Source organism: Fringilla coelebs (assembly GCF_963513975.1).
Source record: "Fringilla coelebs genome assembly, chromosome: 7".
NCBI classification, from domain to species: Eukaryota; Metazoa; Chordata; class Aves; order Passeriformes; family Fringillidae; genus Fringilla; species Fringilla coelebs.
In genome coordinates, this window is record NC_140035.1 from 30,930,420 (window position 1) to 30,949,697 (window position 19,278).

Genomic DNA, 19,278 nt, shown 5'->3' on the forward strand with positions numbered 1-19,278 from the left:
AGACATGAACTTACAGGCAAACGAACTTTGAAAAATTTTAACAGGTCTTAAAATGTTATTTTTCTGCATACCAAGGCCCAAATAGGAAAGGAAAATGCCTAATTACGAAAAACTTCCTTAAAAATCTCAGTAATACTAGTCCTAGTACATAATCTATGATAGAGGAAAATGTCACAGTCATAGGTAGTGGTAGTCTGAAGAGCTGTGGTGCCTGACTTTATTGTATGAGGAGATGCAGGAGCCCCTTGTTGCCATGGGACTAAGTTAACCCTGGCTGGTTTAGTCTGAAACTTGATCAATTAAGTATTTTTCACATTAATGTCTGATTGGAAGGAAATATAGAGTGTGCAAGGGACTATCATCACTCAATTCAAGTTGCATGGCAGACATTCCAAAGCTCTTTGCATAAACTAATGATGTCTTCTAAAATATCTTCATATCCTCACATTCGTGTTTTGACAACCATGATAGTGAATTTACAGAATTAAAAGATAATTTTCTATAATAATGAGTTTTAAATTAATTTTTGTCATTTTTTTTCCCTGAGGCCAGCACTCAGACCTATTGGTGGAATTGTTTTTAACAGCTCTTTCCAGTGCCCCTCTCTATGGCAGTGTTTCCATCTCCCAGGGTTTAAGCCTCCCCCCACAGCCTCACCATGGCAAGCCCAGCATCCCAAGCACCTCACTGCTAAATGCACAGGTCACTGTTTGCCACATTCTGGGTGCTGCTAAAATATCCATTCCTCCCTGCCTGCAGCCTGGGCCTGCTTAACCCTGTGGCAGCTGATGATGGACCTGCCAGCACACCAAGGGAGCAAACACCGCCTTTGTGTTAAAATGGGAGAGGTAAACCTCCTAGGAAAATGATTCTGAGCTGCTTGCCTTGATGCCTAAGGATGAATTTCAGTATTTCTATACATGGGTGGAAGTGACAGATTGCCAATAACTGCATCCCACTATTCGGTGTTAACACAGGAGAGAAAGCAGAGGGTTGGTCCTCTACTTTGTTGGAAAGGCAGAGTAAGGAGAAGTCAGGTTTCACTGAATGTTGGATTGTTCTTGTTCCAGCATTTTTAATCTGAATAGTTTTAGCAAAATACTGTTTCTTCAGAACTTTTAGTGACCTGTACCATTTGCATCTGCTTGCCTTCATACTGCAGCACCACAGAGATTGTATTCACTCTTATGCCCTCAAATTGACCACTTCAAACCAATCTACACTCTGCTATGTATAGTTAAGTGACATATAGGAATTGCAGCTGATACATTAAAGGCCTGTTAAACTGGCTGTTGCATTAACTGATATATCTCCTACCTGATGCAGTTGTCTTGAAATCTGGAAAGGTTTCATAGTGCTCTGATACCTTGTGCACCTTCCACCTGAGAATCTCCATACTCTGTGAACTCCACAAAAGATTAAATATCTATATTCTCTAACCAGGCATGTTAAACCACTTCTCATCTGTCTCAACAGCTAGACAGGAACTTCTGGGGAGGAGACTTGTTACTTACCTGCATTCAGCATCAAAAACCACCCTGACTTCCCCTGCCATACCTTGAGCTAAGCTCTGTCACCAGCTGAAGGCATTTGCTGCTGCTGCTGCTTTGGCAGCAGCAAGCCAGCCTCAGTGGGGAAGATTTTCAGCAGCTGAGCTGTCACTTTGTTACCTGATAATGAACTCAGTTTTTCTATCAGCCTTTTAAATACACTTCCAATGGGGGGGAGCCCCCAAACCAGGTTAAGCATTTTCTAAGGTCACAGAGAATCAGTAATAAACTAAGAGCAGAATCAGCTTTTCAAAACTTTAATCACTCCCCCTTGTTCGCATTCCTTTGGAAAGAGAAGCTGATGAAATTTTTGGCCAGAGGACCAGAAAAATTGTTTTAAAGAATATTTAATCCACAAAGCTTCAACTTGCAGTACAAAAAAAGAAATATGTCTGTTTAGAAGGCTGATATCCAGCTGTAGTCCATTTTTCTTATTTTTCGTAGCTCCTTTTCCTGGGATTTAGACAGTTTACATGTCATCTCTCCTAATAATTCCACATGGCTTGTATCTTCTTGTTCCATTGCTGTGACATCTTCCTCATCTGACTCATCCTCTGCTTTTTCACTTTCCATTTCTACTTCATCAGCAACTTCTTCAGCACTGGAAGATGGTTGGAAACAACCCAATTAATAGGTACTCTCACATACTACAGTACTATAGGGGAGAAGTGTCATGCAAACAACTGAGTAAACAAGATTTCATCTTTTTTTTTTTCATTTCAGTCTACCTTTTTCCTTTCAGTCTACCACTATACTTCTCTTGCCATCTCAATTTCAAGCCATTTTTCAAATAGCTCTCCTCTAAGTAAACTTAAAATAGTTTTCTTTCTTGAAATACAGTAGGTAACTGCAGAGCAGGCAGGTCAGCATTATGACAAATGTTACAACATTGCAGTCCTACAGGATCAGAAACATTGGATATACTGGTAGATGGAACAGTATTCAAGAAGGTCATTCTTTTCTTTCAAATCTGAAAAGGGTCACTTGGTCTTAAATCTGCTGCAATACCTAGAGTGTTACTAGGAAAGAAAAAAATTCTTTGGTTGTTTGGGTTTTTTTCTCTAAACATAGAGAGATGTTAAAAGTGTCTGTTCCCTTCTGAGTTCAAAAGTTTTAAGCCTGTTCTGAAGTAGAAAGCACAATTCCAACAAATTATATGGAACTGTTATAATTTCAAATGCATTAATTAATAGTATTAATGCAAGTGTCTGTTGTATAAATATTCCAGATCTATTAAGAGTGAACTGCATGGCAAAACAGTACTGATCTTCTAAAAATCATCTGTTCTAACACAAACTATTCATCACTCACAAATGTAAATGGAGAAGCACACAGTAGTATCATACTGCAATGAAAATAGAAGCATTTAATGCTAATAATACATCCACTGTATAATATATACACGATACAGTGATAAATTGTGGTCAATCTTCAAGGGCCCAATGCTTACAATTACATGTACCTTTAAATGCACAGCCACAGCAGTCACTGCTGTCAAAGTACAAGCTCTGCAAGTGCAAATATTTACCCAGGTCACTGAACTCTCACATTCTTCAGGACTGAAACTAGATGCAAGTTCCCATGTATGAGATTTCTGCCACTGTTCTGTGGCTGTTCTGTTGTGCCATGCAGTCAGAGATCTTGCAGCAGTGGCCAGCACAAGGGGGCAGAAGCCAGGACACATAAGAGGCTGTTAGGGCAGAACCAGGGCACACTCAGGAGCTGGGATAGTTCCTGGGTGAGCTCTGGCCCTGTGAACCACCCACTCGCCTGTGTGGCAAATCCACACCAACAGCTGACTGCAAGGACAGGCTTTCATCCCTGGCCTGGCAGAGTTTAATGAAGCACTTTAAAGAACAGATGGCACAAAAATGCAATCCCTGAACTGGCTTCAGTGTAAGTGACAAGATATTAATCCTAATAGAAGACACTGTCATAATCCCTGTGCCTGCATTCCTTTGATCCCAAAGGAGAAAGCTACAATTTTATATACCTACCAAACTACTCTATTAAATTGGCATTAATGCACTGTAAGCCAAACTCAGATGTGCTTACAGTATACACTTGTATGTTGTAGCTTAATTAGAAATGACATCTGAGTTCTATACAAATTCTTAAGATCAAGCTTCTAACTTACTGGTGTATCTAGAAACTGAAACCAATAATTATGCAGCAAGCCATAGTAATTTCAAATAAAGTTGAGAATCTACTATTTAACCAAAAATAACTAAAAAGCCATTAAATCCCTGGAATAAAGTTAAATTCATATAGAACATTTGAGTGTAAAAGGCAGTGTTTTGCATATAAGCACATTATGAAAACCCAGCAAAAATAACAGCAACAAAAATAGCCAATCAATACACTAAACAGCCGGACCATTACCACACTGAAGTAGTCTACTAAATTACTGAATAGATAAAGAGTTGGAAAACTGCTTTTGCACTTCAAACAAAGATTGACATAATTTAAAGTAACTCTGATAACCAAGGAGAGTTCTTGAACTTTTCTTACCTTTTGTTCTCTTTGGAGATGAGCAATGAGTTAATAAATATAGTGCAGAGGAAGGAAGCAGATGGCAAAACGTGTGCTGGAGTGTGCAAAAGCTGCAAAGATAAAACAAAAACTTTATGAAAGGCTTTGTTTGTCGTGATTTTGCTTATAATTACTTCAACTGTAATTACTCCTACCTCTTTGACAGCAGGTGAAGCTTGCTCCTGCTTATTATGAACAACTGGTTTTCCAAGGTCTGTATCCTCCTGTGCTTGCTGACGTCTGTGCTTTCCCAGCAGCACACTAAATGGTGTCATAGGAAGACTTTCTTCTACTGCCAGCTTGAAAAAATGTAAGTAGAATTTTAGTGTCACAAATCTATTTCCTTTTAAGTTACCAAAATTCAGAATAAACCCCAGTGAGAAAAACCTACCCTCAAATTTAACTCAACTGAGCTATGTGGCTCTTTGTACTCATTCTCTGTCAGGTGTCTGGAAAGAATCCTGCACAGAGGGTTACAAAACTCTCCAGAATCTGGCCCCAAGAACAATGGATTTTAGTTTGCTGATCTACCTATTAACTTCCAAGTATGGAAGGTGGTGCCTGTGCCATAAAACCAAAGGATGGGTTTTCTGATTTCACAGAACCAAAAGATCATTTATACTCCAGCATCATCTGCAGAGGGATGCAAATGGGAAGCAAAACATGGCACCCTGACTTTTGGCATTTTCCTGCATCAATATACATTAATCTGAACACCAGATTATTTCCCCACTCTCTAAAGAAACTGCTTATGCCCACAGTCACACAGCATTTTGTATTAGAAAGATACTAACTTCTACTTTGATCTACTTTATCTGACCAACCAAATCAATCAAATGCTGCTGTTACAGTTTCAACTTCTTAGAAATGAATTTAAAAAAAAAAATCCAATTTCCCAGACTACTTCTCTACATAAATACATACTGGAATTCAATTCTGGAATTCCTTCTCACAGGTAAATCACAATTGACTGACAACTGTTCATCCCCACTAGAAAGCACAGTTCAGACACACTCAAGGTTCCAAGTGTTACAGAAACCAAGATAAGGAAAGAGCTTATTTAAACATTTTGCTTCATTTATGTAAGCTGAATCTTTTAGAAAAGCATTCTTTCTTTTCCCCCAGGGGAAATGGAGAGCATCTCACTGATACTTTAAAAAAAATTTGTACAAACAGCACTTCTTGTCAAAAAATAAACCAATCCAGATTACTGCCCCTTCAGCTAAGTGCCTGGGACTCCAAGTAAGGATCTGGTGAGCATTTTCATGACAAAAAGGAATTTCAATATGACAATATAACCACCACCAAATTTTGAACTGGCCTGCCCATCTCAGTCAGAAGTTCTGTGAGAGGTACCTGTTTGCTTGATGGTGTGAGCCTTTCTTCCAGAGACTTCGTGCTAAGTGTCATTAGCTCCTGAAATACAGAAGGATGTAGCACAGTTATCATATGTGAAACTGCTTTCTATATTTCCACAGCTTGCCTACAGAAGCTTCCAACTGGCCCAAAAGTTTTATCAGTCAAGTGGAAAAGGCAAAACCATCTTTTCCTCTTTTGTAAAGAAACTGAAGAGAAGCAAAAATGGACCTAGAGGTTCTATAGGCTTTTTGGGAAAACAAACAAAAAATCCCACACCCCCATCCAGAAATTACAGGGAAACAAATATCACATAGAACATTTGAATAATCAGCTTCTAGGGGTTTAAATTAAACAGCATAGGCAATGTTCCCATGTTATCTAGTGCCTTGTATCAATGAAGCAGCATAAAATTATTCACAAGAAGAGTAGAAAACCAGTAAATAATTTTGATCTTAGGCTATTTTGGCAGTTAAAAGCTTTCAACAAAGCACAGCTTACAATGACATGAAATCAAAAAAGGAACTCCTAAGCTCATTAGCAGAACTCTGAATTCCTATCAATCCATTTTAAAGAAAACAGTTTTTCCCCAGGAACCACCTACCAATTACTATTCCTTACTTGTGTATCTGTAAGAAAAAACAGTTGGGATTTTCTTAGCCAAAGGTATTTTTCTGAGCTTATAATTTCGGGTTCATCTCTTGGAACGAAGGCAGCAAGCAGGATCTTTTCTTTACAAAGATTTCTCTGGATGTAGATTGGCCATGGCTCACTTGGTTTAAACACAAACACTGCAAAACCAAAAATATCTTCTTTTTAAAATCAGGAAATTCTTACACTCCTGGCCAGCTGTCAAAGCCCTGTGTATCACAGCCAGGAAGGCTGGACAGGACTGCTTCCAAGCACCAGTTCACAGGCATATAACTGGATAACTTTACTCAATAATAGAAGGGACCTTTCACAATACTCCAGTCCAGAGAACACACTTGGAAATTAACATTTCTGTAGGAAGAATTATCTTAATGTCAGAGCTCTAAAATGTAGCGGCACAGTTCTGCATTTACAAGAGAGGGTCAAGAACATTTGAGACCCTCACCCAGAAAGTGTGGTTAATCCTGAGATATATCCTGTACCTTAAACTACCTGCTGGAAGAAAAGGTAACACACTTTATCTGAATGCTGCTGTCAGATATGGCTCAGTTTCCACAGGTGCAAGTGCACACTGAACTCCCTCTCCAGCTTTCATGGTCTGAATTCTAAGAAAACCTTTTCTAGGAATTGTGCTTCCCCAGTTTTAAATTCTGCTGATTATGACTTGTGAAAGAAGGCTTTGTACTTACAGCTGGACTCTTTGGAGAGCCATGAGACTGCAGCAATATGTTCAGAAAGGGGATCAGGCTGCAGAACTACGACGTTGAGGTGGGCACTCCACTCCACTGAAAAGCAAGCACGGCAAGAGGCAGAGGTGAAAAGGAGCCAAACAAAAGGACAAACAAACAACACACAGGGCCTTAGCTGCTGGAAGAGGCAGCTCCACTCATTCCCTGGTGAATAAAAACACACAAATGCTACCAACTCCTACACAAGTGTAAGAAATACTACCTGTTAGTGGGTTATCATTCACTTAACCTAAGATTTATTCTGCACACACAAAGCACGTGCACATGGACAGGATACTATCCTAAGTATGAAAATAATCCTATTTCCACAGAGCATTTTGTAGTGTGTTAAATCTGGAACTGAACTAGAATTATCTCAAGGTTTCACAGTAATTTCAAGTAATAAATTACTCTAGCAGATGTTCAAGCTGATCTTACATGCACAAGTGAGCAGGTTCCAGCAACACAGAAAGCCATAATCAGTGGCACCAATAAGGTACTTGGAACATGTTAGTCTCCCAAAGCAGATGTTCCTACAGAAGTAAAAAGTCAAAACAAATTAGTCACCTTCAGAGTTCATCTTTGTTCTTCTATGTAGCAGTTACTTACAAGTCACAAAAACCATTTAGTTATGATTTAGTTTCAGTATCTAAATCCAAAGTTTGCTTTTTGCATTCACCTCTAGTGGCATGAAACTCCACACACAACTACCACATAAGTCTGATAATTTAAAGTCCTTACACATTTAAAGTGTAAGGATTACATGTTTTACAGCATTCCAATATAAAGGAGGGGTTTAAAACTCTAAAATAAATTACAAATCCATACATAACTGTAAGAATTCACATTGGGATTGGAAAACAATTTCATATTTAAAGAAGCCCTACTATTGTTTAGGAACTAGAATGAGAGAAGTAGTTAAAAAAGGGTTAGAAGCTACTCCAGTTGAAGAAAGCATGTGATTTAATTTCTCAGTCTCTTGTTTGAGAATAACAGAACACCCTTAGGACTTTGCCTCCCACAATTTTCCTCCACACCAGTTTCAGAGTAACATTTCTCAATTTCTAATCTTAGAGGACCAACATAAAACAGATTTCATCACACAAAAGAAAAGCTTATAAACATACACACAGCACATGGAAGGGAGAAACCTCTGTATGCTGCTATGATTCTTTGTGTCAAGAGTCTTTAAAATATTGTGACCATACAATGTTGATGTCTTTTATCATGACAGCATACAATGGAACATTGCTGGGATAGTCTGCCAGGAAAACATGGATTTTTGAACAGAGATTACAAAGGATCAGGATATGTATTTCATAGTACAGGTAAGATCATCATGCATTTATGGTTTATTGATATAATTTCCATTTGCATGCATGCATACACAAATAAAGAACCAACTATTTGCATTTACACTTTTTCAGGACTTTGATGTACCCCTGGATTAATGGGGGAAAAGAGAAGTGCTATCAACACACTACTTGTGTGCCCCATGGTACAGATTTAAGCATGGGAGGTACAAGAGAGATAAGCAAGTAAGAAGGAATTGCAATGCTCAATCTTATTTTAAACCCAACACCTAAAAGTCATTTCAGTCTTTTCTATATATGAATTTAAGACTGATAAATTCAATGTTTATGTGTATATGTTTATGAACATATACAAGGTCTTGGACAGCTATGAATGGATTCTTTCTTTTCTGAGAGTTCAAATGAGACGTAAAAGAGCAGATGAAAAGTGTACCTTATATTTCCAGGTGGATGGCAAAATGTACACTTAAGATCCCAAGTAAGTGAATCCCATACAGTGACAGTTCCTTCAAAGCTAACAGCAAGCAAAGAGCCATCTTCTGAGAAGCAGCAGTTCGTGGCTTGGTAGTTGTGGTAGCTGCCTACAAAGTCACAGCTCCAGCTCACACTCTGGTGTGCTGCATTGAATGAACAAGCCAGTTAATTCAAGTCCATACATGAAGAAAAAATAATTCAATTATTACTGCAAAACAGGCTCAAGGCAAGGCAGTTTTCTTTCACAATTTTTGAAGAGTAGAGTGAATCTGTCCTGTTCTAATATGAGAAACAGCTGGTAGGGTTTTCATTTGTCCTCAGCTTTGCATTTGAACAGAGAACCTTGAGACTGACATGGTACAATATTTATGCTTAGTTTGCCAACTCCATTACCTGTGCTCTCACACAGGCAGAGGTTAGGTAAAATGATATTCAAGTAGTTTCTACACTTACTGTTCTGGAAAAATGGTTCTGTCATAACTCTAGCAAGAACACAGAAGCATTACTCAAAATCTGAACACAGCTTGCATCTCAGTCCAACAAAGCTCATTGTTCGTTTACAGAAGATCTGAGGATCACCAAGTGACCTACCAGCGTGCTTCCTTCTGTTGGTTCACCTGCCACTGCATTCTGTTTGCACACCTTTCCCACTGCTGATAGTTACCAGAAAATAAACTGGAGCAATGTGATGTACTTACCACATTATATACATTTCCCAGTATAAAAATTCCTACAGCATGCTTTTGAAACATTTGAGTAGAATGAGGAAAAAAAGGGAAAATCACCCTATGCTAATTTACCCTTTATATAATGGCTACAAGTTGATGATTAAAAGACCTGCCTGTAAAAAAAAAAAAAAAAAAAAGCTAGAAAAGATTGAGTACTTCCAACTGCTGCATGGCACCATCTAGGGGCCCAGCAAGAGACCTGCTGCAGTTAACACACACCAGGGTGAACTCAACTGAGGAGCTCTTGGCTAAACTAGTATTTGCTGCAGAGAAGCTGCAGCATGTCAAGCCGTCCTACCTGAGCATTCCTACTCTGCCCCACTGGGCAAATACACCACAACACAGCCACCACTAATTGGTACTTTCACATATGCCAAGAAACAGAACCCTGTAGTCACCTAAAATACCAACACCCTGATTGAGGGCAGTCAGCAGATACAAAACTATTTTGTGGAAGGAAAAAAAAAAATCAAGTTTCATCCCCCAACTGACACTATACTCAAGATCAAAGTATCTGCTCATTAAGTTAAGATATAATTTAGCTTCAGAATAATTTATGAAAAAAAGCAAAACCAAACACCCAGATGCCATTGGGGAGATTACTACTTATATAGTAAATGACAAGGTTTTGTCTTTCTTCTCATGAGCAGCCACAGTTGAAGGATAAAGAGCTTGGAAAGAGAAAGTCTGGCAAAGTCTGCCAAATGGAAACCCTAGTAGCTCAAAAGTACTTTTGAACATGTTCTCACCTGCCCATGAAAAGACAAACAGATTACTAAACTGCACACAGTTCAGCAACACCACTATCACAGCTACTTGGGAACATGAAATGACAAGACAGCCAAGTGGCAGGAGAAGTGCCACTTCACTTAAGTGTGCCTGATACTGTAATAACATTTAAATAAAGGGACATTAATATGTTGGAAATCTTCTGTATTTCACATCCAACGGCATACAGAGCAATGAATAAACATACACAAATGGAGTGTTTGAAAGAAGTGAACATCAGTATGTCTTTCAAGAGGTTAAATTTGGTTATTAAAAGTATCTCAGAAATACCTAAATACCCATTCTATGATGTTCAAGTACCTGATGGAAATGAACTCTGAAGTGGTCGATATGTTGAATCGCAGAAGTGCTCTTATTTTACAGTAATTCAGCTCAAACAGTAACTATACCCTGCTCCTTTGAGCAGGAGTCTCAAATGAAAAGCCAATCCAGAGGACTGACAAAAATCTATTTTCTCAGCATGGAAAAAACATTACCACAAACAGTTCTTTAACCAATGAACACAGGCTGCCACTCCCTTCTGCAGCAGCTTGCCAAGGTCTTTGGCTATATCAGGAACCCCCAGACCAAGCTAATACTGTGTAACTACAGCAGAACTCCATCACAGGATCCTCAGGAGAACACAATACTTCATGCAGCAGAAGCAGATCAAAGCAGGGGACTAAGCAAATGAAAGTAAGGTCTTGATTTCTACAGCATGACTTCAAATGGCATTGTAGTTAATTTCCAACTCAGTTTATTCTTATGGTTCTATGTTACAAGATGAAGTGGGTTATTTTTTGGCCATGCTTACCTTCTGGATCAGAGTCTTCTACCATCACCCAGACTTTAAACACACAGTCTCTGCCAGTTGTTACCAGTATGAGAGAGTCATCTCCCAGTTCATCCATGTCACGAAAGCACATGTCTGTGATGTGGTTGTCATGGGGCGTGTTTATTCTGGTGTTCAGTGCAAAGCTATAGGAAAAGAAAGCAAAAGCTTGCCATTCTATTTCATTTGGAACCTGGGGAAGACTTCAGTTCAAGCTGATTCTGGAATGGCTAGGGAGAAGAGCAATCAAAGGAATTTCTAATTAAGACAGCTAAATGGTATTGCATTAAAAGATCAGATTTCCCCAATGGCTTCCATACAGTAGCCCAGCACCAAAAATTATCAGTAGGCAAGCACCTCTGAAATACTCAGCCTGAGCCCCGGGCAGTCTTTCCAGTACTTAGAAAATCAGTGGTTGATCTGTGTAGTAGCTTTCTTTTGCCTTGTTTCTTTAAGAAAATAATTTGTAGTCAAAATGTAATTTTTTTAATAGGAAAATTAAGGAAAGGCTATTAACCAGATGCATATGTTAGCTAAAGACAAAGACCAACAATAAAATTATGATCTTCTGAACCTCTGGAGAAGGACTAATCAATTAATGATGGATTACACAGAGGTGGGAAAACTATATGAGCTACAGAGCCATCCTGTCAGGTCCATGATTTTTAATACCAAGAAAATATGTGAATTTAAGTCCCATGGTTACCCATAGTCTCTAATTACTGTAAGTAAAAGAGATCCAGAGCAATTATTTCCTGTGTGTATTCAGTGCAACTCTGTGCTCTGCTGCAGATGCTGTAGTGTGCATAGTAACTTCCCAGATCTGGAAAAACTCTGCTTTTGCAAGGCACCATCTGTGCAGGGATTTGTGTGACTGACAGTTGGAAGGCCAGCTGTTACCATTACCTCTGTGTTTCTTCACTGTAGAACCACAGTTTCAGCTGCAGCTCGGGGTCAGCCACCTCTTCACTCTCCTCCACCGTGGCCAGCCAGGTGCCCTGAGCGCTGAACGCGACCTTCACCAGGTCCGACTGCTTCAGGCCCGCCTGGTGGATGTACTGGCGCTGCACAATGTCCAGCTGCAAAGCAAGGCCACAGGGTATTGAAAACTCAGGTGGAGCTGGAAGAGATACCACTCATGAAACCACAGAGGAAGGATGTTCTGAGGGCTCCAGGTAGATGTGACTGGGCTGTGGCATGAAGAAGTATGCCAACACGTGGGGAAAGCAGAATTAGAGCACGTGCATTCCACAGTGATGCAAAGTGTAGGAAAGAATGAAAAATAATTTGAAGGTGCTTTACCTACAAATTTTTGACATTTAACAGGATAGCACATTGTTTTAGAGTAGTTTTTTCAGTATCAAGATTTAGATTTGCTTAGCACATGAATAGAGATAAAGCCAAGAACATATCAGCCTGGAATCCAGCCCTGTGGGATAGCTGCAAGGGTTTTTCCCCCATTTGCCATATTAAGTCTTCAAATAAATCCTGATGCACAAGTTACTTGACTGAGTAAGTAAGAGTTTTGGTACAAGCCCATCCAACTTACACTGAACAGCTGTTGGTCACTCTGGAGGGAATAGAACTGCAAGTGGCCTGGCTCTCCATTCAGGACCAAGGCTTTGGTTCGAGGATCAACCACCAGGCCAGTCTTGATATCCCTACCTGGAAACAAAATTCAGGTGACAAATGGCCAAAGCTGTTAAGTGACACATTCCACCCTCTAAGTGGAAGACAAATTTTACTGCACTTACTTTTGATTAGCCCTTGAATGCTTCTGGAAAACCTTAGGTTGCTGTTGATTATTGAAATTCCTGAAAGAGAAAGCAGACCAAGTCTTGCAAAAGGCACACATTTCATGTAACCATCTGTACTGTAAATGTATATTTTCCCAGTTTCCACCAAGGTGGAAAGCCAAGTTACAGCAGTCACCAAGGAAATTCACAGAACTGATCAAATAGCAAAATAATCTGTTTTTTTAGATCGTTAATGAAATTTTATGCAATTCTTAGTTAATTCATCCAAAATCAAGAAAATAAGGCTCACACAGATTTGCATTTCCACTGAAGTGATACTAGGATGTGTTTTGGCTTACTGTTGTCTGTGTGCAGGGTGCAGCAGAGAGTGCCATCAGAGGACATGGAGATGCACTCGATAGGAGACCCCAAACGAGGCAGGAAATCCTTCTGGCATGAAGATTCATTGTGCCACTGGACTACAACAGATTCAACTCCACCACTCAGCAACCTGGTTCCTTTTCCAGCAACAAAATACAGTTAAAAGGTTTTGCTTAAAAAGAAATAAAATCAGCAGCCTGTATCTTTATAATGACAGACAGACATGAGTTTCTCAAAACTTTTTAAACTCAGAATGAGAAGACATGCTTCTCATTATCTCCTGTTACATTGCTAGAGAAACTTGGATTAAGTAACAGGAACTTGTGTCTACAATGAAATTTAAGCAATGCTTTGGGAGCAGTAGATCCATCACTTTCTGAATCAGCTGGATATTTGTGTTAGGATATGCATGAATTGTTCTCCTGTAAAAAGTACTCTGCAGTAAGAAATACCTTAAGAAGAATAGTTCAGATCACACAATTCAGAAAGAAGTGTAGTATTTCTGACAGCAGGTTTGGGCTCAGACAAGACTGGCTTGTTTTATTTGGATGCAAGTAAAACTGGCAAGAATTCATCAGTACTATTAATGAAATGGAAGAGGAGGGAGGAGGAGTGGAGGTGAGGGAGAAGAGGTGAGAGAAGGGATTAGATTTTTCTTTCTACGACAAGAGGAAGATCTTTGACGTTATAAATGCCAATCAAAATGTATATAAAAATAATTAATTTAGTTTTTATTTCAGATCTTTCCTGGATACACTTAAAATTCTAGAAATTAACTTGTTAGTAAACAGAAAAACTTGGAGCTTCTACAGATTCTTCCTTGTCTAATGCAACACTTCAAATTTGCTAAGGTTTTATTTATTTGAGGGAGATTTTTGGGGGTTTTTTGGTAGGGTTTTTTCATTGCCTTGTTTTGGTTTTTATTTTTCTTTTACTCACCCTCCAAAGAATAAGCCAGATCCATAACAATATCATGATGCCAGTGCAGTGCAGAATATGTGTACGCTTTCTTGTGGTGGAAATTCCTCCTGTGTGGAGAGGAACAAAACAATTCTTTACTCACAACATCAACAACAAAGCAAACCAAAGGAAATACTGAACTGAATCAATTATATCATCCTGTCCTCTAACTTCTAGACTAGTTTATCCTACACTCAAGTGATGCAGAAGGAGGGAAGGAACCACACTACAGGTTTTCACAAGCCTCCTGGTCCACACCTCATATTTTCGATGTACTGAGCAATTCAGCCCTGGAAGCAACTTAACCATGTAGTGTTTTTAATCACATATTCCACTGATGTGCTCTCTTTAGGACTCTACTAGCCCATAAAGAGTTATTTCAGCTGTTCTTGCATTACCTTTTACACCTAAGTTTAGATTTAATGGAGCAAGACTTAACACAGGCATTTTTTCCACCTGACATATACACTGTCAGCACTGCAAGTTCATTGCTCATTCTGACTTCGGAAAATGGCAATGCGAAGGACAAATTAGAGTGCTTTGCTCAGGTTTGACTTAATTCCCACAATCAGAGGAGTTCATGGGATACACAGTTAACCAAAATGCACATACCAGAGGCGAATTTTTCCATCAGCATGGCCAGTTGCAATGCAATCCTCTGTAGGATGGCACACAACACAACTGAAGCGATTGTCTCCTCCTTTTGTCTTCGCTGTACTTAAAGAAAACCTTTAAAAGTTAAGAAAGGAAATTTCATTGTAACAGTTACGTTGGTTTTTCTAAAACAGATCTTCAAAAGGATCAGCTAGTGCACATAAAAAATAATTCTGATTAGAAAAATCAAACATTTTCAAGTTGTTATGGCTACATGCACTCTCAAAAAATAATGACAGACTTATTTTCCTCTTGATTTCCTTAATTCTTCACCTTCAATCAAGGTGAAAGAGTTTTTGCTTCTCTTTCTCTCCCTCTCCTTTTCTCCTGCTTCCCTGCCACTACCTGGGCCCTATCCAAACAATGTCACTTATTTCAGGTCAGCCTCAATTAACTATTTAACTGAAAAAATACATTCCTGAGCTGCAAAGGTAAGGTACCACTGCCACTGATCTGCTCACTGTTCACTTCTACAGGAAGCTTCTCATATAGTAACTACATCCCCTCCAGCACACATCATGAGTTAAAAACCATTTAGGATATATCAGACTGAATGAATACTTGACATTTTCATTCTTATTCTTACCTGTTCAACAATTTCCGTTTAAAAAAGTAAACTTGGAGATTCACATCCTTCACTGATACCACATATGAATCCTGTTAAAGTAAAGCCATTTAGGACATATAGATTATATTTTCACACAAGGAAAAAATAAAGCACATTTCACTACAAAATACTTTACTCTGGAGACAACATATAAGCTGACGTTGAGTAAATACTTTCCCATTATAAGTGTCAAAGTTTCTTTTTTGTTTTTGTAATGTTAAAAAAAGTATAGTTCTTACACTGATTCATTTACTTCCAGTTTTGTTTCAGTGCTGCTGTGCTTTTTATAAAGGCATAAACAGCATAGAGTTCATTTGAGAGGAACTAAAAACCACAACCAACCAACACCCAGAGAAGAAAAAAACCCAGATGTGAACATACTTCTCTTCCAAATGCAATTTGCTTCGGTGACACACCAACACCATCCAGAACCACTGAGAGCTCCTTGCCTTCCAGATCCTGGCCTGCTCCTTTTGTCAGCTTAACTGAGACCAGCTGGTATGTATCTGACCAAAGAAAAAACAATCTGCCTGAAACCAACGGCAGTACTGAAGAACAAGGACCAGACAGCGGGTATCAGTGCAAGTGTAAGCAGAAGAATCCAAGGGAGGCTGTACAGTATTTGCTCTTGCTCTGAAGTAGCAATATATTATAGTACACAGTAAGGCCAAGCTGCATTTATTGCAGACAAAATTCCATTTAAAAATACCTAGGAATGCTGTGAATAGGACAAGTACATTTGTGGTAATAAATGCCTAAGGTGGAAGAATAATCCCCAGCACTCATACCCAACTTCAGTAGTGTAACCTGAACCTTGGTGAGCACTGCTCAAAGATGAACTGCATCTATGAGACTACATCCATGCAGTACATGCTTCAGAAGCAAACACAAGCACTCTTCTAGGCAATACTGGAATGACAGATGTCACAGAATGAGAATGAAAGAGGTACAAACTGCAGTACTAGACACCTGCCACAGGATTTAAAAAAGATTTCAGAATTAACTTATTAAAGCCCATTCTTGCAGCACACTGCTCACTGCTGGGACAGTAGCACAGACACAGAATGAGATGACATGGATGATGATGTATTTATTGCAAACAAAATCTCATTAAAAATGCCTAGGCATGCTGTGAATGTTTATGGTATTACTGCCTAAGGTGGGAGACTAATCTCACAGACACAGAATGGCTGAGATGACATGGATGATACTGCCTGTACCGTACCTCGTTCACCCTTCTTTGGAATGACAACAAACACCGAGTCCTCAGCACTAGCAAGTGCATACAGTGCCAGAAGTTTGGATCCTACAGTGAAAGTCTGAAGAAAAAAAACCAGAAGGAAATCAACAATTAGTACATTTGTGTGTATGTCTTTAAAATAAGGAAATCATGTCTTACAGAAAGGTTCATGGATTAATTAAAATTCTCAATTCTAAGACAAATACAGCTTTATTCTATCAAGGACTGATACAAATGTTAAAACAGTACTAATAAAATATGAGACATCAGATTTACTGAAAAGCCTCAGGACACCTTATCCCTAACACAAAGGCACACCCAGAGGTGGGTATTTAGCAGAAAATATGAGCAAGAGTAAGCAGCCCACATCTCAAGCCATTGGACCAATTCCTACTGGTGTACCCCAAACTGCAGAACATTTCCCAGAACTACCCTGGACTCAAAACTGCAGCAGGTAGCAAGGTCAGTATGTCAGTACATCTCCCACCTTCTTCCCTGAAAGGATCTGCATCATTATCATCATCATCATACATTCTTTTACTGCCATAATTAGATGGGTTTTAGTTGTATTCATAGTAGAATCTCAGACTGATTTGTGCCCATGCTCTTAACAGGAATAACTCAACATACTTTAATGGGAATGCCATCCATGAAGTCCCACAGCTTAATGGTGCCATCGAGAGAGGAAGAATAGAGCTGAAGAAGAAAAACCCAAAACCAACTGTATAAGTAATAGCAATATATCAAAGCCAGATTCCACATAAAATCACAACCAGGTAACTGAATAATAAAAAATTCAGGACAGAGACCAGCTCTGTGCTGACTTCAAATAAAGTGCAAACACAACACCATTACTCTAGTTCAAAATGTACATTGTCACAAAGAGTGAATGCACACATACCCACCATGTGAATATGTAATTTTACAAAGCTAATATGTAGATCTGTCCCTCTTGGTAAATAAGTCTGATTTATATCCAGACACCAAAAAAGCCCAAGCAAACTATGAGCAGGGAAAGCAGCTGGGGGCAGAGGGAGCCACTGGGCAAGTTAAAGGGATTTAGTCACATGTGCATCACTACCAGAAAATACAGAAGGGTATTTCTAATCTTCTCACACGCTTCTTTTACTCTTTCAATCAATTTCAACCGGAAATTGTGCTGTATTTCCGTTATGTTGTCATTCCATTCAAGGAGTGCAATCCAGGTGACATTTCACGTTTGTGTTTGTCGGAAACTGACATAGCTCTACCCTTCTTGTCAGATTTCAGCGAAACATCAGCTCGACGATGCCCTAATCACTCCCGGCCCCTTCCCAAACTCCAGCCAGCCCCGGGACAGTCCCCGCGGTGGCACATAAGGGTCAGGGGCAGCCCGGCCACCCCCACCGGACCTCCCCCCGCAAACCTGCATGTGGTTGTGCGGGTTGAGCTGGATGCAGGTCACCAGGTCGGCATGGCCGCACAGGAGCAGCAGGGTCTCCTCGGTGTTCACGCTGTGCACTTTCACGAAGTCCCCCGAGGCGTACAGCAGGTACCTGCAGGGGGGAAACGCTGTTACCCCGGCCCAAGGGGCCCGGGCGCCCCGCGGCAGCCGCAGGCCGCGGGGACACCGGCGGGGAGAGCCCCGCCCGGAGCTCAGGAGCCCTCCCGATCGCGGCAGCCCCGGCTCCCCGTCCCACTTGCTTGGAGTCGGCGGAGAACACGGCCCTGGCGCCGCGCTGCCCGCCGCCGCCGCACCGCACCACGCGGAGCGCGCCCGGCGACACCATCTTGTCCCGCCGGCACCCGCGCGCCGGCCCCGCCCCGCGCCGATTGGCCCCGCCGCCGCCGCGTGCCGCGGACGGGCTGCACGCGCGCCCCCTCACGGAGACACTGGGGAGGCGCAGGAGGGGAGCGGCCCCAAAATCGCCTCATCCATCAGACGGAGCGTGGCGCCCAGCGTCCAGACTCTCCCTAAACACCTCTAGGAGCTGCCACCTCCCTGGGTAGCTCGTTCCAAACACTTTCTCTGAAGAAATTTTTCCTAATGTCCGACCTGAACCCCCGCTGACACAGCTTGAGACTGTGTCCTCCCGCCGGTTTCCGGGGAGCAGGGCTCGCCCCTCACCTGGCCACGGCCGCCCACCAGGTGATTTTTACGGGGCGCTCCGCCCTTCATTAGTGCCCCTGCCGAGCCCCCCTCAGAGCTCCGGCGACGGCGGGGAGTTGTGGAGCTTGTGGGCTTGCTGCCCGTGCCCCACTACCTCAGGGTTTTCATCCGAAACCTCCCCTGGCTGCTCTCCGCGGCCATTCCCAGGATAAAAGGCGGCCGGAGAGATGGGCAGGGCTGTGCCGGCCCGTGAGGGGCTCTGCCCCTCTCACTCCCCCCGCGCACTCCGGTCCCTTCTGGCCGCAGCGCCTGGCACGGGCTGCCCGGGCACTGCAAGGGAGAGTCCTTGCAGTCCTGGAATTGCGCCTGTCTGAGGAGAAAAATGCGCTAACTCCCTTGTTTAAGTGAGCAGAAAGGCTGAGCAGAGGAAACCGATGGGTAAGCTTTGCTAAAACCCCCCTTGTTTGTCGACTTGGACGAGCTGTGGGTTTGCTGAGTTACTGAGCACATCGTGTTCTCGTATCTGGAGGAAAACCGCTGTCAGAATCAATGCGAATGTCTGGAGTACAGTGTGATTTATGGTGTCTGCGCCCTTCACTGCTGCTCCGGAATAGCTATTGCAGTTCTTGCACAGCTGTGTAGTTTTGGCGGCTGTTTAGGCGATTGAAGGTATCTCTGG

At 41.1% G+C, this 19,278-nt stretch overlaps 1 protein-coding gene across 1 annotated transcript; it reads right to left on the reverse strand.

Annotated features, from left to right (window-relative positions):
- Positions 1-1,820: 1,820 nt before the first annotated feature.
- Positions 1,821-18,307, reverse strand: WDR75 (WD repeat domain 75). The gene is made up of 21 exons (XM_084209126.1): positions 18,194-18,307; positions 17,916-18,045; positions 17,141-17,206; positions 16,496-16,589; positions 15,652-15,776; positions 15,250-15,320; positions 14,622-14,738; positions 13,989-14,077; positions 13,028-13,186; positions 12,687-12,746; positions 12,482-12,597; positions 11,839-12,011; positions 10,915-11,078; positions 8,564-8,747; positions 7,256-7,350; positions 6,779-6,874; positions 6,060-6,229; positions 5,439-5,498; positions 4,238-4,381; positions 4,062-4,153; positions 1,821-2,151 (listed from the first exon to the last, which is right to left on the reverse strand). The coding sequence occupies exons 1-21, from the start codon at positions 18,277-18,279 to the stop codon at positions 1,947-1,949; spliced, it is 2,496 nt and encodes an 831-aa protein (XP_084065252.1). The 5' UTR covers positions 18,280-18,307; the 3' UTR covers positions 1,821-1,946.
- Positions 18,308-19,278: the final 971 nt, after the last annotated feature.

Excerpts from the sequence above, each read along its gene's own strand:
- WDR75 (XM_084209126.1), bottom strand. The coding sequence starts at position 18,279 with ATGGTGTCGCCGGGCGCGCTCCGCGTGGTGCGGTGCGGCGGCGGCGGG. Across the intron at positions 14,078-14,621 it reads GATGGAAAAATTCGCCTCTG|GAGGAATTTCCACCACAAGA; the intron begins GTATGTGCATTT and ends CTCTCCACACAG. Across the intron at positions 11,079-11,838 it reads TACAGTGAAGAAACACAGAG|CTTTGCACTGAACACCAGAA; the intron begins GTAATGGTAACA and ends CTTTTCCTATAG.